The 19,732-nt window shown below is 42.4% G+C and overlaps 1 protein-coding gene across 1 annotated transcript in view; it reads right to left on the bottom strand.

Annotated features, from left to right (window-relative positions):
- Positions 1-1,960: 1,960 nt before the first annotated feature.
- The window catches only part of fndc3a (fibronectin type III domain containing 3A), a 41,964-nt gene continuing 24,192 nt past the window's right edge, over positions 1,961-19,732 (bottom strand). The window contains exons 6-26 of the mRNA XM_079225135.1: positions 19,168-19,482; positions 18,356-18,414; positions 17,386-17,552; positions 17,212-17,271; positions 16,982-17,120; positions 16,217-16,270; positions 15,974-16,098; positions 15,597-15,771; positions 14,936-15,022; positions 13,066-13,204; positions 12,176-12,244; positions 11,949-12,067; positions 10,853-10,958; positions 10,437-10,612; positions 10,196-10,309; positions 9,879-10,028; positions 8,287-8,627; positions 7,377-7,589; positions 6,877-7,043; positions 5,580-5,704; positions 1,961-4,447 (exon numbers count right to left, since the gene is read on the bottom strand). Coding sequence (XP_079081261.1) covers positions 4,124-4,447; positions 5,580-5,704; positions 6,877-7,043; positions 7,377-7,589; positions 8,287-8,627; positions 9,879-10,028; positions 10,196-10,309; positions 10,437-10,612; positions 10,853-10,958; positions 11,949-12,067; positions 12,176-12,244; positions 13,066-13,204; positions 14,936-15,022; positions 15,597-15,771; positions 15,974-16,098; positions 16,217-16,270; positions 16,982-17,120; positions 17,212-17,271; positions 17,386-17,552; positions 18,356-18,414; positions 19,168-19,482 — 3,224 coding nt within the window. The 3' untranslated portion in view covers positions 1,961-4,123. The remainder of the gene's footprint in view (positions 4,448-5,579; positions 5,705-6,876; positions 7,044-7,376; positions 7,590-8,286; positions 8,628-9,878; positions 10,029-10,195; positions 10,310-10,436; positions 10,613-10,852; positions 10,959-11,948; positions 12,068-12,175; positions 12,245-13,065; positions 13,205-14,935; positions 15,023-15,596; positions 15,772-15,973; positions 16,099-16,216; positions 16,271-16,981; positions 17,121-17,211; positions 17,272-17,385; positions 17,553-18,355; positions 18,415-19,167; positions 19,483-19,732) is intronic.

Here is a 19,732-nt window from a genome sequence, read left to right as displayed (position 1 = left end):
TTTAAATCATGAGTCTGGTAACATTTTTTTTTCCATTTATATTTAGCTAAAGTTTTAATTAAAAATCACTTTTAATATGTGTACGTTTGTTTCAATAAAGTCGGAAGTCTTTTTATTTAACCTGGCACTCGTCACGGTGCTTCTAAGAGGTTTTGTGGTTGCTCAAAGAGTGATATTCCCTTTTCAGACTTACATTTGACGAGTTATATCGGAAGGCCCCAAGTGGTAAAATTAAATTAAACTAAAATAACTAAAATAACAATAAATGATTGTGTTGCAAATATTCTTTTGGACTTTTTACTGCATATTATTTACTCCAGTATCTAAATTGGGCTACGGACAGTAATTCCCAAACTGTTATAAAATTATTTATAAAATGAAAATGTATAAAGGAAGCGTCTCTTTAGTTTTTCTTATACATAAATACAGATATATACATACACTAATATATATATATATATACACACACAAATCTATATGTACATAAATACATATATACATGCATACATACGTTTTTTTTTCACTCATACTATATACAAATAATAACCTCAATAACACATCTTACTGCTGGTACTACTGTCCTCTTTCTTGTTGCTTTTATTGTTTGTCTTTACCGTGTAAAGTGCTTTACCTTTTAAAGCGCTATACAAATAAAATGTATTATTATTATTGGCGTACATATATTGCAACGTCTTACAGCAGTAGTAGCCACACCATCAACATTTTCTTGCGGATATTTCTAGTTAATCGTTGCTCTCCTGTTCACACAACTTACTGTATAGGTGTACTTGTGCAGTGAACAGGAACCTTTCCCTCCTCTTCCAGAAGCTTCCCTTTAACAGGGTTTGTCACATAGACTCAAAGCTGTGAGCAGCAGCAGCAGCAGCAGCAGCAGCGTTGACCTCTGAAGTCCCAGCAAGATTGAGACCAGACAAACATTGTTGTATAGTATTGATGTTCCATTGGTAGTTGATCATATTCCTCTGAATGCTTTGGACACAAATGTTCTCGTCTTGAGACACAGAAGAAAAGGAGGCGAGTAAAGAAATGGAAGGGAGCTTTTTCCATTGCCGTTAGAGGGACGTCGTTGCAACCACCTGTTTGTATCATCATCTGAGGAAATACAATGGCGGTAATCCAGCAATGTAGATGATCTTTATACAATGAAAGCATCCGACAGGGTCCTTCCTTTTCTCTATTTGAAGTCTGAATACTATGTGCTGGCACAATCGGTATGTAATGCAGAGTTTATCAGATTCGTAAAGGTTTTTGTTTTAATGTCCCTTTCTTAAAGGAAATATAGTCAAGAGATTAACAGCTCTGTTCCTTGGTTAGATGTGAGGTATTCAATTATGCTGCACATGAATACTAAGGGACAAGGCAGAAGCCCACCATGGTGCGGGGTATCATCCAAGAGCATTATTGTACTTATACCACCAACCACCTAAGATGATGCGGCCACGTCTTGTTCAGTGCGTCTGCAGACTAGCGTGCCATAGCAAGCAGCAGCTGAGCAGTACTGTTATCAATTAAAGGGTGCAAGTAACACTTATCGTCAAATAATCTGCAATTTAAAAAAAATAACGTAAAGCCTATGAATCAAAGATTTCAGAAAAATGTCAATTTTCAAATGTTGTGTCCAACCAACGGTCCAGATTAAATAACTATGCCATTTACAATCATGAAAAGCAGAGAAAAGAAACACATCTTCACGTTTCAACAGCTGGAACCAGTGAATGTTTAGCGGTTCTGCTTGATACATTTCTTTAACAGTTCATGGATCATAAGAATATCTGACGATTCATCTTCTGTTAATCGATATCGACATAGACAGATGAATTGTTCATCATGAATACGTTTGACCTGACGGCCAATCAAAAACAAGTATTTTCATGGCTACGTTATATTTGATGAGCAATCCAAAAACAAACATATGCCAGAACCTTAAACACGATTAAGAATTATAAATCTTTTATTGTGCATGGATCCTTTGTAGATATCATGACTATACAGATACACTTTAGATACATATCTATGATTATACATTTTTCCCATAACGAACATTTTAAAGTGATATGTCTGGTAGTATGTATAGTATAACAAATTTTCATTTTGGAATGTACGGTGTATGAGGTAACTGCAAACATTCAAATTACATAAAAATGGTCTCTATTTTTGTGCATATTTTACTCATTTTGTTAATCTCCTCAACCAAAGGTAGTAAGCCCAGGATGGAGAGGTGTTAAAATGGCACACGTTGCAATCGCTATCAAAAATAGGAATTTGATTTCTTTAAATGACAAGGAGAAGACATTTGCAGAATGCCTGGAGGACCAAATCATGTAATTATCCAAGACGTTTTGCAAGGTACCTGTATTTCATTTTTACGGTTGCAACAGCAGTTATCTGCCTCAAAACCAGACAACACTAGACCCTACAGCCAGATTACCACTGAAGACTCAGCGTCAGAAATCTGTTACGAATACTTAACACAGAGAAAAGGCAAATTTAGATTCACAGGAAGTACATGATATAACACATTTTGTATTTGCCATTTGCGTTCCATGATTCATGAGTACTCAGGATGTATTATTTTCTCTGGAGAGTATTAACTTATATTACTTCAATATTATAAAAAAATATACTTCACACATGTATGACCTGACGAAAGAAATCAAAAGAAAATCACAAATAATACATAAAACTACTTTCCATTTCTCTCCCAATTACGTATGTTTTCTAACATCCCAAAAAAATGTTGCACAAATAAAAGTAAATAAAACACATTGAAAGTGTACACTAAAAGAAGAACAAACCAACATCAAAACTTAAGAGAAATTAAGAAAATTCTCCCGAGATTTTTTTCCTCTCCAATTAAGGCCTCTGAAACAACTGGTACATACTTTTTTTTTAAGCCTCTTTTTTTTTTTTTGCTGAGAAGATCAGCTGTTTCAGTGACACATTATGTGGTACTACAACTTTTAAAAACACCCAAAACACAAGTAGGGTTGCACAATCTCAAAGTGTGTTCTATAAAATGCATCACAAGACCAAGACGCAGTCAGTCAAGGTTTTCTTTCACTAAGGTGCAAAATCAATTACTGGGGAAAAACAAAATGAAACAAAACATAAAGGTAAGCATACATTTTTTTGTGCTGAACAACAATATTTCGGAGTAAAGCAGCAGTATAACTATATGATAGTAAAAATAATTAGAATTCGCTGTTAGTTTGGTTTTTGTTTGTTTTCTAACTTTATACTGAGTTTTTTTTTCCTCAAACTTACAGGTCCTTGTGTCGTCACTGTACAAAAATATACTAACATTTCTCCAGTCATTTTTGCATCCTTAAACATTCTGAACATCAAAAAGGTTGGAAAGTGCTAAATGAATGCTCTATAGTGTGAACAAGATTCTCATTCCTGTTTCTCCTTCGCATCAGAATCCTTAAACTCCAGCCGGGGTTTTAAGGGTTCTGATCTAGCCCTGAAACCCTCCCAGCCGTGTACCTCTGTGGCACTCACGACATACAGTATACACATCTGGACACACAACTGGACACCACCCCCTTCTGTGCAAACACTGGCCCACCAGGTCCCAGGATAAAATAGCACATAGGCTACAGACTCACCTACATACTATTTTTGGAACACATCTATCAAAACCTGTTTCATACTGGATACATAAATTGAAATATAAATAATGACTATTTCTATACACATATATATATCTATATATACTGTAATCAACAAGTACATAAGTCGAAGCGCCCCTCCCCTACCTTCTCCACGAAATTAACCAAATCCCTGCCCTTTCTTTTTGCGCGGGAAGCTGATCATGATGAAACCGAACAAGAGATACCAAAGTTGGGACTGGGTTACAAGGAGTCACAGGTACCAACTAAGGTGTTACGTTACACGCTCAATGATCAACTGCTATTGAGCGGTTATTCACCAGCCCTCCCTTCCTCTGCACCCCAATGACGCTAACGGGATTACTCTGTCGACAGCATAGGGGCGGAGGGGTTAACAAAAAAAACAAGAGATACAAAACGGAGAATACAAAACAACATAAAGAGAGGGAAAGAATAAAGCTATAACCCTGCAGCTGGGTGGTGCAAACTGCTTATTTAATGACAAAGTACTGGATGACAAAAGCGATGAGGATGGCGATGACAGCGAAAACCATGAGGAGGAGGAAAGCGCACTGCTCGTCTGTCAAGCTCCGTCTGGCTCGGTTGGACTCCGTGCTCGCCCTGGAGCCCGAGGCGGCCGCACCGGCGCCCACCGCCGTGTCGTTCCGCTGGGGAGAGAGGGTCACTGTGGGGCTGTAGGGCCCGCTCAGCTCAGGGGCGTCCTGGGACTGCCGGATAGCACACACCCTGAAACGGTAGTCGCTGTTGGGCTGCAGGTTCTGGACGTGGAAAGATGTGGCAGAGCCTTTGTAGGCCTGCGACCGGGAGGGAAGAGCAGAAGAAGTGTGATTTAAAACAAAGATAAAAGATTATGATCTTCAGTCATAATGTTAATGGTAATATGTCACTAAAGGGAATGCTATTGTCAAGCGGCTTTAAGGAATCCTGAAACTGGTGACGCTTTTTTGAGAAATTAAGTTGGTTTGTTAATTTAAACTTGTACTCGACAATATAGCTGACTATATAGCTATATTGTATATATACTATATAGCTGATAATTTCCATATTAGTGCTTCTGCTTATTGGATGGAACTGCCCTGCAGCTCTTTCAAGTGTCAAGCATAATAGGGAAAAAAAACTGTTCTCCATCCCTCACGTAGAATATTTTCTGATATATTTTAGATTTATGTTGTTTGTCGCCGTGAATGTCGGGGGAAGCCATCTGCCGTTTACTCACAGCTGACACACCCGTTTGATACACACGTTTTGAGACTACCGTGTGTATCTGTTTGGTTGCTTTTAAATTGTCACAGCAAGCCAAACATTTGATTAAACAAATTCATACTTCATATTGGTTATGAATTGGGAATGTAATACATTTTTTAAATATTTTTTCAAATTATCAGAAGTAAACAGAATTCCTTTATACATCAGCTAAAATACACTAGCCAGGTTGGTGCAAAGACTGAAGAGCCTCAATAAAACTCCTATCAGGAAGCAAATGAATAATTCCCCTTTCTCATACATGGCTTTCAGAGTCCAGGCCACTGGGACTGACAATAAGGATGGAAAACAAAGTCATGCAGGATGGCAGCCACATATTTAAACTCCCTGATTCAATTGCCATGATGTGGTGGGATTAGCATAAACCTGCAGTGGCCATTATTCCAGGTTAACATGGCTGGAGGCCAATGAAAAGGATGAATGTGCTGGCAGGGGCTAGACACCTGGGACACCTCATGGATCAATGACCTTTACATAATGGGCAATTTAAAGCCAGCGGTGACTAATGCAGACCGTCGCAAAGCCACGGTGAAGACATTAAGGCCCTGCATCCGTCTGTATCCTGATCTGCATAAAAGGCCATTGTGATGAACGTTAGGTCAGCCGGTAAGGACATAAAACACAAAGAGGGAGAACCAAACCTTCCCACGACAACATCAGTACCTGTTTAAACTCAGAGTTTCCCATCATGCACTGCAAGGTGTAAAGGATCGGGTCCCCCTTCATGGACGACAGAGCCTCCCATGTGACTTCGCAGGAATTGTCGTCCAGACGCTCCACTTTAGGGACTGGAGGTTGGAGGAAGAGAGCGCAGATGTAAAAAATAAGTACTGCTGAAGATGGGAGAGATCTGCATCTCAACATCAAAAGAGATCGGTCAATCTGATCAAGAAAGGATTCTTAATGAGGAGGAATATGAGTTACTGTCCAACACCATAAATGACACCAACATCTGCCAACAACAGCTCTTGTAAAGTTTGAAATTGTATCAGTGGTCCATGCTGTGTGAAGGGTGGTGCCACATTACTGCCACTGCCATGTGTGAAAGACAGCTTTAGGAAAAAATAGCCACACCCCCATTTGGTAAAAAACCTCAGGGTTATAATTCAGAAGAAAAAAAAAACACATTCGCTAAAGCCGGTTGTTGCTTTGAATTTTCTTAATATCAAAAAAATCTAAATAGCAGAGAAAATAAACACCAAACTTGCTGTAAACATTTTGTTTGAATCAGATTTCTCAAAGTGCAACTGCTACAGAAACCTTTTGCTTTAAGAGAACTCACTTTGGTATGTGCACTGGCTCAGCTGATGAATAAAGAGTGAATTATTTCCCCTGTCAGCAGACTGTCATAATAACTATGAGCCATGCTCTTCTTTAGGTAGGTGGCATTTGAAGCAAAAACAACAGCAGTAAGTGGTTGTTTTGAACTAGTTAAGTGCCCTGGTGTGGTAATCATTACAAAACACCGTAGCCAGGAGAATTTGAATCATTTTTGTCATGATGTCGAAACTGTTAGTCCAAATTCAAACAGTTAAGGTTGAGAGTCCACTTCACTGTGTGGGGAGACAAACATTGTTGAGTAAAGCCGACAAACTGCCATATGACTACTTGAATAAAAAGAGGTGCCGCTTTGAGAATAAAACCCACGTCCTCATTACCGACTTCAATGTGTAGGATCAAAGGAGGCTTTGCAAAGGCTGGTGGAGACCAGAGCACAGTGCCGAACAAGCCGACTCGTGATGACAGCCGACAAGTGAATCTCGAGCTGCCGGGTCTTAATCAAATGCAAGTCAAACTTGGGTCAACTAAGGTTAAAATCTGAGCACGCTGGCTGTCTGTATGTCAGCAGTACGTGTTTGTAAAGATAATAAGAGCTGATCTACATCGGGGAGAGAAAGAGCTATAGCAAGATATAAATAGATACATTGGGAGAGATAAGGAGAAAGGACTGCCACTGTACCTTTCACAGGGGCTGGAGGAGAGCGTGGGGTGGTGAATGTGTAAACATTGGAGAAGGGCCCTTCGCCCGCCTCATTAAAGGCCTGGATGCGGAACATGTAAGAGGTAGACTCATTAAGCCTCTGGACTTTGTGTGTGTGGCATGGTCCTTTATACAAGGATATAAATCTGCAGAGAGAGAGAGAGAGAGAGAGAGAGAGAGAGAGAGAGAGAGAGAGAGAGAGAGAGAGAGAGAGAGAGAGAGAGAGAGAGAGAGAGAGAGAAATGAGCAAAACATGACAAAAAGCAGGACGAGTGACTTTCAAGAAATATACAGTGGGATAACGCACATCATCAGTTTCCATCTCCCTGTAACGACACTCTGTCGGGAGCATTACTTTCTATGTACCCCGCCCTTCTCGGTACAGTCGTCTGAAGCTTTTGCTCAAACACCGGTCTCCTCTCTTATCGGCTTATCGCTTGTCAGGTCACTTCCTCTGGTCAGACTAATGGGCCACTGACCTGCCACTCTTGTCCCCCATCTGCAGCTGATACTGGAGGGCGTCTGAGGTGGTGGCTTTGGCTGGGCCATCGCCCCACTTGAGCCTGAGGGTCTGGTGGCTGAAGGCGGTGCACTCCAGGCGCGGTGGCTGTGGGGGAAGGGGCTTCGTCTTCAGCTTAAAGGTGTGACTAAAGGGGCCTGCTCCCAGGCTGTTCAGGGCTTGGATTCGGATCCTGTGGAAGAAGCAGACAAGAGATCATCAGAGAGCTGGAAGGACATAAAGGACCTGAGCAGAAACACTGCATTGACTGTCAAAGTGGCATAAACAGTATTTTATTTCACTGGCAGATATTGATGTTCAGCACACATTTTATGCCGTTTTGTCTCTTTATCGGGTTCTGAATTCTCTCATCCTGCATAAAACGCTTAAAGTCAGAGCTTTAATTCAATCGCAGTCTTTGTTTAATTGCAAGTCCAATATGTTGAGCCAAAACAATGAAAAGCATGGCAATGTCCAGCTTCCACTGTACAGCCTCCATACTGCACTACTTAACTGCCACACCTCTGCTTAAAAAATAAACCTCATATAATCAAACCATTATTAAATACACCCGCGTGGATGACTTTCTTAAAACATTAATTTACAGCGGAAATTTCATTAAATTTAACACTGCGACTCAGTGGTGAGCAGGGTCGTCCTTCATGTTTTCTAAACAGCCATCAGCCCTTTGCTAGAATAACCAGCATTTACAGCAACACAGTGGTGTGTGTGCAATCAATTTGTATCACATTCAATGACTTGTAAACACTGAGATCCAACAGTTTGAAAACTGTTAGCTCTGGTTGACATCTGAAAAGGTGCAAAGTTGTGTAGTACAAGCGTAAAGCAGCATTTTGGAAGCGTTTAGAGTTTGATGAGGAAGTACTGACCTGTAGCTGGTGTCGGGCTGCAGATGCTGGATGATGTGTTTGGTGACGGGATCAACAACGATGGGCTGGCGCTCACCGAGGTCAATCAGGTAGGAAGTGATCTCAGAGCCGTGGTCACATGGGGGGTCCCAGCTAATGCCCAGGCAGGTGGACGGTGAGTAGAGAGGCGGCGGCCGGGAACCGCCATCCTCATCTTCCTCGTCTTCGTCTGCTGGAGTCTCGTACCTTCGCAGTGCGGACTCCTTCATCGCGTAGATGTTGCTGACGGCTGCAGGCACGGAGCAGGGCGTCTGGCACAACACTGCCTCGCTGAAGGGCCCCACGCCCGCCACATTCACAGCCTGTACAACCGCAAGACAAGAGAGACAGCTAATTAAGCCAACGCCAAGTCTCACTTGGGACGTGAAAGGAAACGTGTAATGCCCATGTTTGAGCACAAGGTGGCATTACAATGTAAACATAACTGCTATGGGTACCAATAAGTATAATGTTTTTATTCTCTAGCCAAACCATAAAGTGAAAGAAAAAAGAAAGAGACATATTTGAAAAACTAGGACCATACGGCTTATGTTTTTAAAATCAACTATTATGATGGAAGTCTGGTTATATAGCTTGACCAGAGTGTGATATTTAGGGGTGTCTGGGTACAAGTACTGTCTGTACTCTGGACCAATAGCGGCGGTGAGGGAAATAAACACACTGGAAGTGTGATAACCCATAAGCAACCAGTGTCTCCACAGTCTTCCTTTTTTGGACCACAAAAGCGGCTGCAAGAGTACAGCACGGTCTGAAATTTCATCCCGAATCAGACCCAAGAGACAAAGCCAATGTTTTAAGACCAGAATCTGTCCCTTCTTTCACACAAATGCTGGCTCAATTGGTCACAGTCTAAAAAATGCATTCAGTGCAACAGCAGAATACAGACATGGTCTAACTCACCGCTATATCAGAACGATCATCATGATAAGGTAAGAAATGAACTAACTGTAATGTGAGATTGTAAACCGTGGTAATTTAGCTCTTAACAAGCATTAGTTAGCCAATCATAACAGGCAGGAACACACTGAATCAAACCTCTGTCAACCAATACAGCTGATCCCAAAAATGTATCATCATCCTCTGCTACGCAGTTGCTTAATATATTCAAACTGACTCATCCCTTTTCTCTGATGTGAGAAGAACAGTTCAAAAAGTTCACAAATGTTCTCCAAATCACTGCCAATCAACTAAAAGCTAAAGGAAGGAATCTCCAAAACCTGAAAATCTGGAGAAAGCCATAGTGGGATTGGACCCCTAATCCAGTTTTAGGAGCACGCTTTACCCACTAAGCCACAATGATTTATATTGACCTGGCTATTTACGATTCACCACACGATTCAGGTCAGATTTATTCTCATAGACCCACATGGAAAATGTTTTGTTGTTTTACGGATATTTTCTATGCTTATCCAGCAAACTCTAGTCAAGATAACTTGTACTAATCTAATCATTGTGAAATTAAACAAGTCTTCAATTTATTGGAAGCCCCCTGAAAGCTTCACAATAATTATGACAAAAATGGCATCACTCAAATTGGGTTCACTAGTGCTCACCTGTATCCTGCAGAAGTAATTGGTTGCAGGCAGCAGCCCCTTCATCTCATGGCTGAGCCCTGGTCCACTGTAACACACCTGCATGCTGCCCTCAGCAGCTCCCCACTCCAGACGAAACTCTGTCACCGGAGCTCCGTTGCAAGGAGGGGCCTGGAAGACAAACACCAATGAGAATGCCGACCAGCACTTAACTTGATGACACAGTTTACTCATAATGCAGCTATGTGCGACTTTTCCAATAAACATCCTCAGAATGATGCATGAGTTATCATAATTCATGTTTGTCAGTGGGGGAATAGAAGTGGAGCTAGTCTTACCTCCCAGCTCACAACAACACAGCTGGGGGATTTGCATGTGGTGGAGGGAGCTTTGCACTGCTCAGGGGCCCCGGGGCCGGTTGTGACCTCAAAGCGCTCCGATAGAGGTCCAAACTATCCACACAGAAAAACAAAAACGATTTAATACATAACCCAATCTCACTAAATCTGACTTTAAAGCAAGTAGCAGGAGAAAAACAATTCCCACGTTATTGATAGATCAGTGTTGACAGTTTCTCACCCCAGCCTTGTTCGCTGCCTTGAGCCGGAAGCTGTAGGTTTTGCCAGGCATTAAGCCTCCCACAGAGCAGTCCAGCTCTGGACCCTGGTGAACCTCCCTGCTCTCCTCAGACTGCGGCCCACTCACTTCTACACTGTAGCAGGACACGGGGCTGCCTCCGTCTACATGAGGGGGACCTAGGAAATTTGTGCATTTATAAAATCAATACACTTTAAAAAAGGGTTTTCCAAGAAATAATAACACTAACACACTTACACACACACACACTTACACACACACTTACACACTTACACACACACACACACACAAAATCATCAAAGCTCACTGGTTTTGAGGTCGTTTGCTCAACAAACAAACACATCAACAGAAGCGAGAATGCATCCCACACAGATCTGAGTTAGAGAAGAATGACTCACCCCAGCGCAGTTGCACCTCCCTGGCTTTGGGCTTACCCACCAGCCGAGGGGGCTGGCAGGGCCCTGGGGGCTCCGCGGGAGTCTGGACCTGCAGGGTCTCAGACAGCTTGCAAGGGAAGAGAACGCACCAATTAAGACCCAGTGCAAAACATTTTTTTACAATTTCATCCCCTCCTCCCTTTCTCGCTAACACAACACAAACACAGTGGGTACAAACTGTCATTTTCAGCGGTTTATCAGACTGATCCAGGCCACAACCGACAAGAAAGGAGAGAAATGCTAATGCATCGTTTAAATAACACCGGCATGCAGAGCCCTGAATAAAGTTAGACAGATTGTCTGGCGAGAGCAAAAAAATAGGTCTTCATTTTTCAGACACACCTTTACTGTGACAAAAGGCAAACATGTGAGTGTTATGTCACATTGTGCTGCACCAACAAACAGGATCTCGCCACCATGAGTCACGGTTCTTCACAAGCCCAATCATGAATAAATGCATACACTAACAGCTGATGAAGAAATTAATGAAGAGTGTCTGTGAACTCAACTAATTAAGAAAAACATCCTCTGACACATGCAGGGAGGGTTAATCGATTAGTGGGCTTTGCCTTGTTCTTACACACCAGGAAGCATAGTTTCTCCCAACATATGACACTGGCTGAATGACTATTTCCTATTAAACCTCCCCATAAATAGAGTGCCTATCTAGAAGGATTCATGTAAAATGTAACCGATCAAACAAGGGATGCGGTGAGATTCATGGCTGCCTACCCTGGCACTGCATACTACACTGTGCAGCTACATTGTTGTGAACTGCAGTAGCTAATAAGAGGAAAGTGTCTGTTTACATATTGTTTGTGTATATGGAATAATCCTAAATTAAGTTAGACAAAATGCGTTAAGCAAATCTGTGTCACAGATTCTAAATTTTGAGAATAATCTTGGCACCAAAAAAAACAACAGGTGAAGTGATGTGCATGATGTCTGCAAGCAAATACGATTGTACCTGATCAACGAAGTCTTAGACTCTCTGTGGCAAAACACAAGGCTGTGTACGCGGCTGTGTGTGCACGTGTGCTGATGCTGAATGACTCACCGGGCTCTGCCCCCCCTCGCTCATGCAGTAAACTCGCGTCTGGTAAGAGCAGCCGGGCTTCAAGCCTTCACACACGTGCTCCATGGCTGGCCCCGAGTACACCAGCTCCCATGACAAGCCTAAACACAAATATTTTTAATTAGTCAAATAAACTAATGTTTTCAATGTCCAAAAACACAATTTTCCCTTCAATTTAAATATTTATATTATCAACACTTGCAACTTACCGCTTAAGCCCTCAGACAGCTCCACAACATACTTTGTGACTTCTGCTCCACCAGTGTCTTTCGGGGGTTCTAAATGGCAAAACAAACCAACAAAAATGATCAAACTGCACTAAACAAGTTATTCAACTAGACAATGGCAGCAAGTTCTGTTTTCACTAATGCTATGTCCGGAAATCTAGAAATAATAAATTGCAGTAAGATGTAGGGCTGTGCGGTATATCGGCTCAAACCGTATACCGGTTTCAGATTTCCATACGGCATGAATTTTCCATATACCGTCATACCGGTGGTTACACGTAACCGTCGGTCAACTAGACAGCGGTGCCGTCAGCGACCAGCGCCGTCAACAAGCCATGCATAGCCGCAAGAACAGCAGGCGGCAACATTTATTTTTTACAGTTTAATACCGGGAGCGCAGTTTAGCTACTTAGCTGTCAGGGTAACTTGGTTCACTTATGGTTCAAAATTACACGGCCAAATTGAATGCTGGGAAGTTGGGCGGCGAACAGCTGTTTGTGTGGCGTGTCTTCCGGTCTGTCTCTTCCTGTTTTTTTTGTGGGCGAACTCTACCCAGAATGCAATTCGGCGCTGTAATTTTATAACAAGTGTGAACCATGACTGAGCACAGTTACACTGACAGGTAAGTAGCTCCACTGCGCTGCCAGTATTAAACTGCTGCTGATGCTTTTCTTCAGTGAGGTGTTGGAAGGATTCATGCTGATGTCTGAATGAAAAGGAGAACTGTCAGTCATCTACTATACAGACTACTTGGGATGTCATCGGCCTCTAGCAGATTCACATGTGCTCAGGCAGAGCTCAATGAGAACAGGGAAATTGTAAACTACATGTTAGACTAGGGAGTTCTGATAATTGGTAGGAAAGACACTCACCCCAGGCCATCTTGAAGCTGTTGGGGAGGACTTTTCCTCTGATGACAGGCCTGCAGGGACTGCTGGGTCTGTCGGGGTTGGTGATGAACTCAACCACCTGGCTGGGGTTACTCTTCCCCTCTGAGTTGTATGCTGTCACCTGGAGGAACAGAATACATGCTGGCAGTGAGGAGTCGTATTATTCCTCAGTTGGAATATTGGCCACTGTTTGCATAGCTGGTCAATGAGGGCAGTGAATAAAGGTCATTATGTTTCCTGATGACAAGCACTTCCTAGATTCAGGAGTGTAATGGAGGCATCTCCAAGAGCGAGTATAACACTCTCTGCCTGCAACGATAATGGCCACAGACAAATACCATATTATCTGAAAGATTCAGCTCCTACAATCTATACACAAACTTCAACAACAGTGACACCAGACTCCACAAGCACTGCAATCAAAAAACAAGGCAATAAGCTTTACTGCCATTTGCATTTCAGTGCACATCTGCGAATATTGCGATAATATGGAAATCTCTGTGAGCCTGCCGAGTACAGCTCATCCACTTACTGTACCAAGACAAACCTGCACAGCACCCAGCCTTCCCTCATACTGCGCAACTGGATAATTGGAACTGAGGGAGGGAGGGAGTCTTGATACTGAGTAATAAACATTTTAACATAAAAACACAAAAGGCCCTCTCTAGAGCCAGTGTTTGGTTTGTCCATTCTGGGCTGCTGTTGAAACATTGTGGTGCAACACGGAGGACCCCGTGCAGAGAACACGCTCCTTTTATAAAATAAAAACATAGTTATAAATACTATATTCCATTTCTGCCAATAGATCCCTCTAAAGTCTACACACTGAACCCTTAAAATACATTTATAACACAAAATAATGAATCACAGGCACATTTCTGAATATGCCAATGTCAGCCAGGGCTTCCAGTCACAGGCAGAGTTAAAACTTTAAAGTACTTGTATTCAGTACTTTGAATATTATGACTGAGCATAAATGGCCTTACTGGAGGACTGAATCACATTTAGAAGAGTACAGTGCTGTAAAGTGTGTATCCTGCCCTAAAACTTTCAAGGTTCTAAAAACATCAACTGATAGGTCATGAGATGTGTTGTGCTTTCCCCCCCTTCATTCTGACAGAGTCAAACTCTGATTCCACTCATTACACAGAGGCTCTCTGCAGCCTTCACAAAGCCAATGTTATATACTATATATTGAATCAATCTATTTCCAACAAGAGGAAGAATGCCAGTTTAAACAAATATTTGTATACTCCCCTGACCCCCCTATAAAAATGCAGTTAGATATGGCCTTCAATATACTGTAGATTTTCTATTAATCTCTGCCAACTTTATTCACTTGAGTTCCACTAATCATCTTATTATCAGCAGCATCATGTGTCCTTATTGCAATGGTCTCTGTCTGAAACAAGTGAAGGATATGTGATTCATCAGAGCCATGTAGCAAATAGTCAAATCCCCAGGAGAGAAATAATTTAGTAGAGAACGTCAGACTGAGAGATGAGGAAATGAGGGAGGGAGACGGAAGAGAGAAACGCAGTGACATTGAGAGAAAGACACTTGTCGGTCCACAAACTCGGGTCACAAAGCCACCTTGGCTTAAACGCTTTGCTCGACTAGCTTTCTCACTGGGGCCAGGCATATGATGAGCAGTATAGTCCTCCTGTTTATGCTGTTAGTGGCCCACCGCCCTGTTGGCAGAATCCTGCAAACAGATGAGTCATAGGGCCACTGTGGGCCTGAGCACCCCCCCGTGTGAAGTCTTTCCCCCCCACACAGACACACTCCACTGCAGCTCAAATGCAACCTGCAGATCACAACTGTGACTGCAAACATCACAGGACTCCCTTACCCTGAACTTGTACTTGGTACTCCTGTGGAGATTCCTGACGGTGCAGGAAAGTTCATCGCCGTCGAAGCTTGGCTGGAAGCCATATCCCTGGGACAGAGACAAATGACAGAGGGAAAATGAAAACAACTAAGAGAGCAATGACTTACAAGACAACCATTGTTGCACAGAAAATAAAGTGGTCTGCAGGAGACAAACGGCTATAGGGGAACAGTTTTTTGTGTTTTCCCTGGCAGGCATTGTGTCTGCAGGTAGCTGCTTGAGGCGGTGCAGACAGAAGTGACAGTAACTAGCTATAAATGTCACATAACTTTTTAGCGCAAACGGTTTCAAGTGTTTTGATTTTCCCTCTGGGCTGGGTTGAAATGAATAATACCCAAACACACCAAGTAGCTACACAAGAATGCACATCAACCAGGAAAATGTGTGTCTGTTATTTATGATCTATTGATTTTAAATGTGAAAACTGTGGATGCACTTTGTCAATAGCATAGATATTTCATGCCGTCTGTAGATAAACTTAAATCAAAGAGATAAACTTGGCAATACAGCCCTCTAAAAAGTGATGGCCCTGCAACCGCAGCACCTATTGCCAGGTCATTTGTGCATCTCAATCTCAGCTGACCAGATCTTTCCATTTAAAAAAAGAGCCTGAGAGACATACCGAGCCTTCCTCCTCCATCTCCAAAATATAGTAGATGTCATCCTCCTTGGGAGAGCTAGTGGGCCTCTGCCACTTCATACACAGCCAGGTCACCCCCGTCATCTCCAGCTCTGGAGGGAAGGGTGGCAATGGCACACTGCATGAGGTGAACAGGTCCACCACTTCACTGAACTCGCTGGGGAGGGCAGAGAAAGAGAGAGAGAGAGAGAGAGACAGAGGATGGGAGAGAATGGTAGAAAGGGACAGGAGAGACAGAGTGAGAGACACACATGCACACACAGATGGAGACAGTGAATGAAAGAAACAGTGACATAAAAATGGACAACAGGGAGGGTGCCATCCAGGAAATAAAATCGAGGCTGATCTTGAGTGCCTACCTTACACCCATGTCATTTTTAGCTGCAAGGCGGAAGGAATATCTTGATGCTGGCGAAAGCTTGGTCACTCTATACTGCTTCTGAGGTCCATAGTAGCACTGATCATAGATCCCAGTGCCCTTACCCTGAAGACAACAACATTTGAGTATTAATAATAAGCAACTTGGTATCTTAGTGGCACATAAAGCACGTGAGTGCGGTGCAGTGATCAACATTTCCTTCATAACAAATAAAAGAAATTACCTCATCCCATTGAAGGATGTAGTTTTGGATTTTGGAACCATTGTCACATGGAGCCTGTAGATAAACCATGCATTGAGTGATTATTATATCTCAATCCGATGAATGTATAAAATACATATACCAGTAATGTACACACCAATATCTAGTTATTTATTTGACTTTAAATGTACACACACAGAGCCAAAGTAACATGTTTGGATGGCTTGAACCACAGCACACTTCATTTGAAATCTTGTGCTAAACATTTCCCATTACTGCCGTTAATTACTAAGAAGCCATTTTCGGCCCTACTAATAACAAATAATGTGCATCCAGGTGTGCATACTCTTCTATGTTTTAATTAAATCAGTGCTGAGCATGCACGATTGTTCTTGAAGTGCCTCGCTTAACTCTCACACATGTACACCTACACCTGGGAGGTGATCTGTGTAACCACTACCTTTTAATGCTCCAATTGAGCAACTTTAACGAAGCCATAGAAGGTAAAGTATCACACTGAAGGTGATCTCAGCAATGCTTGTTGAAGAAGGGGAGTCACATTTTTCGTGTATGTATGAGTGTGTCAGGTATCACACACAAAACAAGATTCAAGGCGCTTTGGCGCCCAATTAGCAAACACATTTTTTCACCTAGGTATTATTACTGTGCACACAAGAGAACATGGTCTAAAGGTTTGGTTAATCTGTTGCTTGCTTTCTGTCACATCTATATGGTTGCTAATTGTTGGGGAGCAGCCGCTAACACTGTTGGTTTATTTGGGATTACCTTCCACTGGAGTACCAGTGTGTTCTTGGTCCCACTGGACTTCCTGGGAGCGTTGGGCGGATCCGGCTCACAGTTTAAAGTGGTGAAGCTCACAGCCTTTGACGGGCTTCCCTGTAAACAGTTACACATAGCCTGGACCCTGAGGAAAGAGGAACAACGCGGTTACAACATGTCCCACCGTGCGTCCAACACTGTAGTTCAAACAGAAGCAGGCAGTAGGTTGAGCCAACCTGACATGATAGTCTGTTGCTGGTCGAAGGTCTTCTAAAGTAGCACTTAGTTCTTCCCCACTGCATCAAAAACAAAAAAAACATTCTTTAGTATCGTTTCAAATAACTATCCATGACAAATGTTGTTAGAGAAGTTGGTATTGGATCTTGTAGCATCTCGCTTTTAGTGCTCACCAGTACATGCTCTTGTATTTCCCATCTTTGCCGCTAAATGAGATGGAGACCTCATAGCTGAAGGGCTCCTGGGTGCTTCGGTCGTCCTGCACGCTTCCGTTCTCACTCTCTGGCCTGGTGGGCGCGACCCAGCTCGCTACTGCACCTCTGGCCTGGATGTCTGATACCTATCATGTAAAAGGTTTCAAGGGTCACAATTAAGTCAACATAAAACCATCAAACCAAACCTGGACATGGAAAGAAAGTTTTTATCCCTTCAACCAAGGCAAAAAATGCTCACTTTTCTAAACTGTCAGAAGAAAAAATAAATAAATAAATAAAATCAGAAGCTTCCCTGAGATATCCTCCCTTAACCTTATTCATCATCTTTTCGATTCCGGTTTGGTTTGCTCTTTTTACAAAGAGTTCGGACCATAGTGACAGTGTATGACAAATCCCATTTTATATGAGGTCAAGGAAATTATCTTTGCAGTTCTACTAATGAAAACAGCTATGCTCCTCTTTGATTTATCTTTATTTAGCCACATTGCTTCCCTGCATCATTATACCACTGGTTATTTCAAAAGACAAAAAGATACATTTGCATACGTGTATATTTCCATCCGATTATTTCCGAGGCCAAAAAGTAATGGTAATTATCATCTATGAGCATACTACCATGAAGATGTGAGAGACAAGTAATTGTTTAGCAAAGGACTCCGACCTTTTAGTAGCTGCTAGCATAGATGTTTGGTGGCAGCTTTGGGAATAGAAATCCCCACATGGATGCTAGTAAGCAGGTCTGACTCCATTAGCAAGATGTCAGCAAGAATCCATCATGGATGTTAATAGAGTGTTTAATGACGCAATGCATTTGCATCATTATGGGTTCTCATGAACACGGCGCTAATAGAGTCACACAACATCATCCAAATTGTATTGCTAAGATAAAGAAAAACAATAAAAGGAGATAGCAGGAGTGAATACTAACCACTGGGGTACTGATGGTACTCAATAATGCTTGCAGGGCCTGAGCTTCCTCATCCAGCTCTGAGAAGAGAAACACAATTGAATATGGATTAAAAAAAAACAGCATTGTGTTTATTAAATGAAGAAACAATTAAACAATTATTTAATGCGATAAATAAAGTGCAGTTTCTATCTAAGTGTGTAATACTGACTTAATCTCTGCCCATAATTGTTCCTGCTGGATTTTGTCTTTATGAAGTCAATATCACATATTAACATTGAGAATCAGCAGGTAAACTGAACTGTGGATAAGGTGATGCTAAGAATTTTAATAGCGACGGTAACCTCACGAGACCTAAAATAACTGATGCAATTTGGAGAGGGTTGCTGCCATAGTTAAAGTGATTTCCAGGTTCACAAACTAGCTTGCCAATTAGGCACATTTGTATGCTCATCTCTAATAGAATGCAAAAGACTCCCCCTTCTCCAGAAATTGCCAAAAGTAACAGCATGACTTTGAACATCCCATTACAATTGTCAGATTGCTCATGTTCTTAAATTTCTTCAACCTTCATGAGGTCATAAGGTGAAATTATTTTCCCCTCCACTGTCAAAAGCTGTGTCAAACTCCATGATTAATGAGCAGAGTTCATGTAATCAAGAATAACATTGGCTGTGTTGCTAATCCCTCACTGCCACCAGCTGCAGTGGCTAATGAGGCACTATTCTCAGCGCTTAAACACAACACACTCCTAACATCCGGAAAATACTGGGAATGCTTTGCGTCAGCCGGATTGTGAACCTCGACAAACCTCTGCACTTTAACCTCCTTACCTCCTGACTCTCCAGTTTTGCCCTTGCCTGTCTGCTTGTCAGGGCCGGCCACTGCGTGGCTGAGCTGCCTCTGCTCCGCCTCCAGCCCTTTCCCTCCGACGCCGTTGTGAATGTCCACTATCGGGGGGCTGCTGCAGGTCTTCTGTGGCGAAGGGGGAGGGCTGTCCTTCACCTGCCCCCCTCCTCCTCCTCCTCCTCCGCCACCACCCTGACGGTCCTTCAGTTTCTTCTGCAGACGCTCATACGTTTTGCTAGTTCTGTCGTCTCTGTGAACAAACGGAGGGCGTCCGTGTTGGGAGTGAGGATCTGTAGAGACTGAAGGGGCAAAAAGACAAGACGTGTGAGCTAGTGGAGATACAGACAGGAATACGATAAAGACCAGTCTGACAGCCATAGAAACTGGTCAAAAAAAGGCAAACTCTAAGGTTACTACGAAGGGGATATAAATAACAGGGCGGTACTGAGGTAAACCCCCTGAGATAAAGAGTCGCGAAGACTTAACAGTTTGACTCAGGCCTTGATTATAAAACTCCACTGTGCAAATGAAGTGCTGGGGACAAATAAA

This window comes from Taurulus bubalis (genome assembly GCF_910589615.1).
Source record: "Taurulus bubalis genome assembly, chromosome: 10".
Classification (NCBI taxonomy): Eukaryota; Metazoa; Chordata; class Actinopteri; order Perciformes; family Cottidae; genus Taurulus; species Taurulus bubalis.
This window is presented reverse-complemented; position numbering and strand designations above follow the sequence as displayed.